Source organism: Camellia sinensis, chromosome 4, assembly GCF_055761805.1.
Source record: "Camellia sinensis isolate YWXY chromosome 4, ASM5576180v1, whole genome shotgun sequence".
Taxonomy (NCBI): domain Eukaryota; kingdom Viridiplantae; phylum Streptophyta; class Magnoliopsida; order Ericales; family Theaceae; genus Camellia; species Camellia sinensis.
The window spans coordinates 167,404,845-167,408,845 of NC_138964.1; the positions used below are offsets into that span (position 1 = coordinate 167,404,845).

The following is a 4,001-nucleotide window of genomic DNA, read 5'->3' on the forward strand; positions in this document are numbered from 1 at the left end:
TGTTCATTCCAGCCAAGGGCTTTACATGTATAGAGTTTAAGACTCTATATTTGTTGTAACCAAGTGATATCTTGGAAAGATATAAGCCCATAGGGCATTTATTTTGTTGTTATCAACTTATATTACATGCTGTAAATTCAAAATGAATGTTTGTAAATGTATAATACATGTAGTATCTTTTTGTAATAGAAACTCTAATGAATGAAGTATATTATTTTATTATGTTTATAAATCTTATGTAATGGATTATTTGTATTTTATTTTGGAGGCGTTACAGTCACTAATTGTCAATTTTTAAAAACATATACTAAAAAATCATCACAAAAAATTATTTTTAACAAAGATTTTACTAAAACTTATTCTCAATAGAGGAATTAAGTCTAACTATTAGGACCTATTAGGACATTTTATTTTTTCACTATCATGCTTGGATGAATAATAAAGCAAATCACGTGAGAAAGGCACATAAATGAAATTTATTTTCATTTCTTTGTATTTGAAGGGACAACATTGGTATTATAATATTTTATAACAAATCAATTTATTTTTCATCAAATTTTAGAATTTTTGTGAGAAATCAAATTGGCTTAATAACGGAGTTCACTTTCTAACCATTTTGCATCCTTCCACTTTTTCTTACCCAACTTATTATGAACCAAACATTAAAAGAAGAGTTTTACTACTCATTTTTTTTTTTTGGTCATTTCCTAACAAATTATCCTATCCAAACATAATGTAAAATTTGAATTCAAAACCTCACACGACAAACAAATTTGTGCTGTAGAATCATTTTGCCAATGGTCCTAATGATGATAGCATTTGATCACTGCTATTATGTGAGGCCGGGCCACCCTACGCACCCACCATCATCTTCTCTGTAGGACTCTCTTGCGCCATTAATATGAGTTCATTTCTCTCCTATACATAGTTACTTATCCTTTGTCTCTCTCACTCCAATCTCAGTCTTATAAAAGAAAGAAGAATTTATTTACCCAAACAATGGATAGACTGATAGTGTTGTTGTTGGCCATTTGTGTGCTCCCAGCGCTTGTCAGCGCTCGCTACTTTGGGAACCCACTTCTAGTCCGAGGCCGCGTCTACTGTGACACTTGTCGTGCTGGTTTTGAGACTGACGCCACCCCTGGCATCCCTGGTACACCCCCAACCAACAATAACTGACATATGTTATGTGCCAACAAATGTTATCCTTCGGTTATTTGTCATTCATTTCACGCCATTGTTTTTTGTTAAATTTGAGGCTCAACAACTTTTTTTGGGTTTGGGTTCAGGACAGAATTAGGGAGGAAGTAGTGTATAGTAGTGTATTGGAGGACTGATATTGTTACCTCGGGTCAAGGATCTAATTCCATCTGATTTCTGGAAAATAAGATTACGCCGAGATTGGGAGCATAATTAAAGGCTTCTATATCATATTATCCTGTTCTAGGTAGGCTCTGTTTGGAGTCATGTAGCACCTTCCTAATAATCTTTCCATATTTTCGTTTTACTATTATAATGTGCCTATCCTAATCCAATTGTGCAGTGTTATTTCTTTTATATTTCTAAAAAATGGAAGATGAAATTACTATTTGTTGGTCCATCATGATAGAGGCAGACACGGAAAAAAAAAAAAAAAAAAAATCCAAATTTTTGCAGATGAATTTTTGAGAGGGGGTGCTTTGTCTTGTTTACTTATTTATTTATTACAAAGGGGGTGCTTTGTCTAAGAAAAGCATTTGTGCAGTAAGAAAAATCGCCCTGTATTTTGCCTTCTTCCCAATGAGTTGCTATGTGTGCTTTGTGTTGAGGGACTTTGCCCACCATTCATACCTTAAAAAACCTTTTAAATTTTCCTTCAAACGTTCCTTTGTGTACTTTAGAGTTATTGGTTATTCAAAGATATATTGATTGACCATATGGTATTGTGCTTTCTAGGTGCCAGGGTAAGAATTGAGTGCAAGGACAGGGAAACTTTGCAGCTTAAATACAGCATTGAGGGGGTGACTGACTCAACCGGAACATATAATATCATGGTCACCGGTGACCGTGGGGACGATCTTTGTGATTCAGTGCTTGTTAGCAGCCCAGAGTCTGATTGTGCTGAAGCAGACCCCGGGCGTGACCGCTCTCGTGTTATCCTCACCCGCTACAACGGTATCAATTCAGACACCCGCTTTGCAAATGCCATTGGATTCTTCAGGAATGAGCCCATGTCAGGATGCACCCAGCTGCTCCAGAAATATCAGGAAACCGATGATTAGGATGATTGTTGTTGTTGTTGTTTTTTTTTCCCAAAACATTTAGTCTGAATGGTGACAGCTACTTGATGATGGTATTGTATCTGTGTTTAATTAATTGTGGTTTTTTAAAAACGAAGCTTGTTATTGTTCATTTCAATTATCTCTACTACTGATAATGCAATATAAGTTGAGGAATTAAAAGTCACGAAATTGTAGATTTGATCATTTCAATAACCTCTCCTCCTGAGGAGAAGGCCTTCGAATTTTTAATATACAGTAATAAATCAACCTCATTTATTCCAATAGTTTCAGTTTCATATTCAGATTAGATGAATGGGAACCTCGAAAAATTCTTGGGTGCAGACGGGGTATCATGTGGCATGCCACATTGTGCCTTCAACCAATTACAAATACCATGGCTTCTCATGTTGTCTGCCATCACCCAACGCATAAATATAGCCCTCATTTTCTCAACCAATGAAAGAAGAGAAAGGTACCACATGTCACCTACCTGCCAAAAAATTCTCGGGAACCTCAAGACACCTAATTGTAGGTAGAGGTGTCGGGGTCAATATAACCACCACAGCAAGGCCAAGACTGGGCGGAGCTTCCCTTTTGGGTCCAAACCAGCTTAGGGTCATAGACATAGGCTGAACCCAACTAGTCTAGTAGAATGGGTCAAATACACCTAGGGTGAAGACGTGGGCCGAACACACTCAGCCACATCAACATGGGCCCAACGGCTGACTGAGCCCAACCTGCTCAAGGAATCACTGTGGGCCGAAACCACACGCGGTACTTTGGCATGCTCAATCCAGGTCGAGCCCGTTAAGGCTGAGCATCAGGATACACATTATAAGTTTAATATTCCTAACTTTACCATAAAATGTCAACTAGCATATCACCCGTGCTATGTTCGGATTGCGTTTACAATTATCTATATATATGAATTGTGATTTTTAATTTTTTTTTTTAAATGTCTTCTTTTTTTCCTTTTTTATATTATATTAAAGTTTAATATTTTGATAATAATCATATGTGTTGGACTTTTCAAGGACTTAAGACCAAGTTTGGAAAAACTAAATAAGTACACTTTTTGACTTTTTATGAAATATGGGTTAGGTTTGGATTGAGTTTGAAGTGATGTGTTAGAGAAGTGATGTGACTTAAATAAGATGATGTGATTTAAATAGGATAGTGACTTTTTGACTTTTTAGATTTTTTAAAAGTTGCCAAACTTGGCCTAAATGTCTTTTTTATTATTATTATATTATATTAAAGTTTAATATTTTGATAATAATCATATGTGTTGGACTTTTCAAGAAAAATTTTTTATGTTTGTTTTTAATGCATTAAAATGTTATTATGAGGGATAATAATCATATGTGTTATGATTAATCCTCAACTTTTAATTATAATTTCTATGTAATTTTTTAAAAATTTTAATCTAAGTTTGTTACCCGATTCATAAAAAGAACTTCTCAAACAAATCGTTAATTGATCCTAACTCTCTATTTTTGATATCCTCTATCAATGACACATGCTTATCATATCGAAAGCATAAATCCTTCTCCATAACATAAACTAGCATATCACCCGTGCTATGCACGGATTGCGTTTACAATTATCTATATATGTGAATTGTGATTTTTAATTTTTTTTTTTAAATGTTTTCTTGTTTTCCTTTTTTATATTATATTAAAGTTTAATATTTTGATAATAATCATATGTGTTGAACTTTAATGTCTTTTTTATTATTAT

At 34.3% G+C, this 4,001-nt stretch overlaps 1 protein-coding gene across 1 annotated transcript; it reads left to right on the top strand.

Annotated features, from left to right (window-relative positions):
- The first annotated feature begins 781 nt into the window (after positions 1-781).
- On the top strand, positions 782-2,445 carry LOC114314267 (protein DOWNSTREAM OF FLC). Its single transcript, XM_028260738.2, has 2 exons — positions 782-1,153; positions 1,936-2,445. Exons 1-2 carry the CDS (start codon positions 1,000-1,002, stop codon positions 2,259-2,261), a joined length of 480 nt encoding a protein of 159 aa, XP_028116539.2. The 5' UTR covers positions 782-999; the 3' UTR covers positions 2,262-2,445.
- Positions 2,446-4,001: the final 1,556 nt, after the last annotated feature.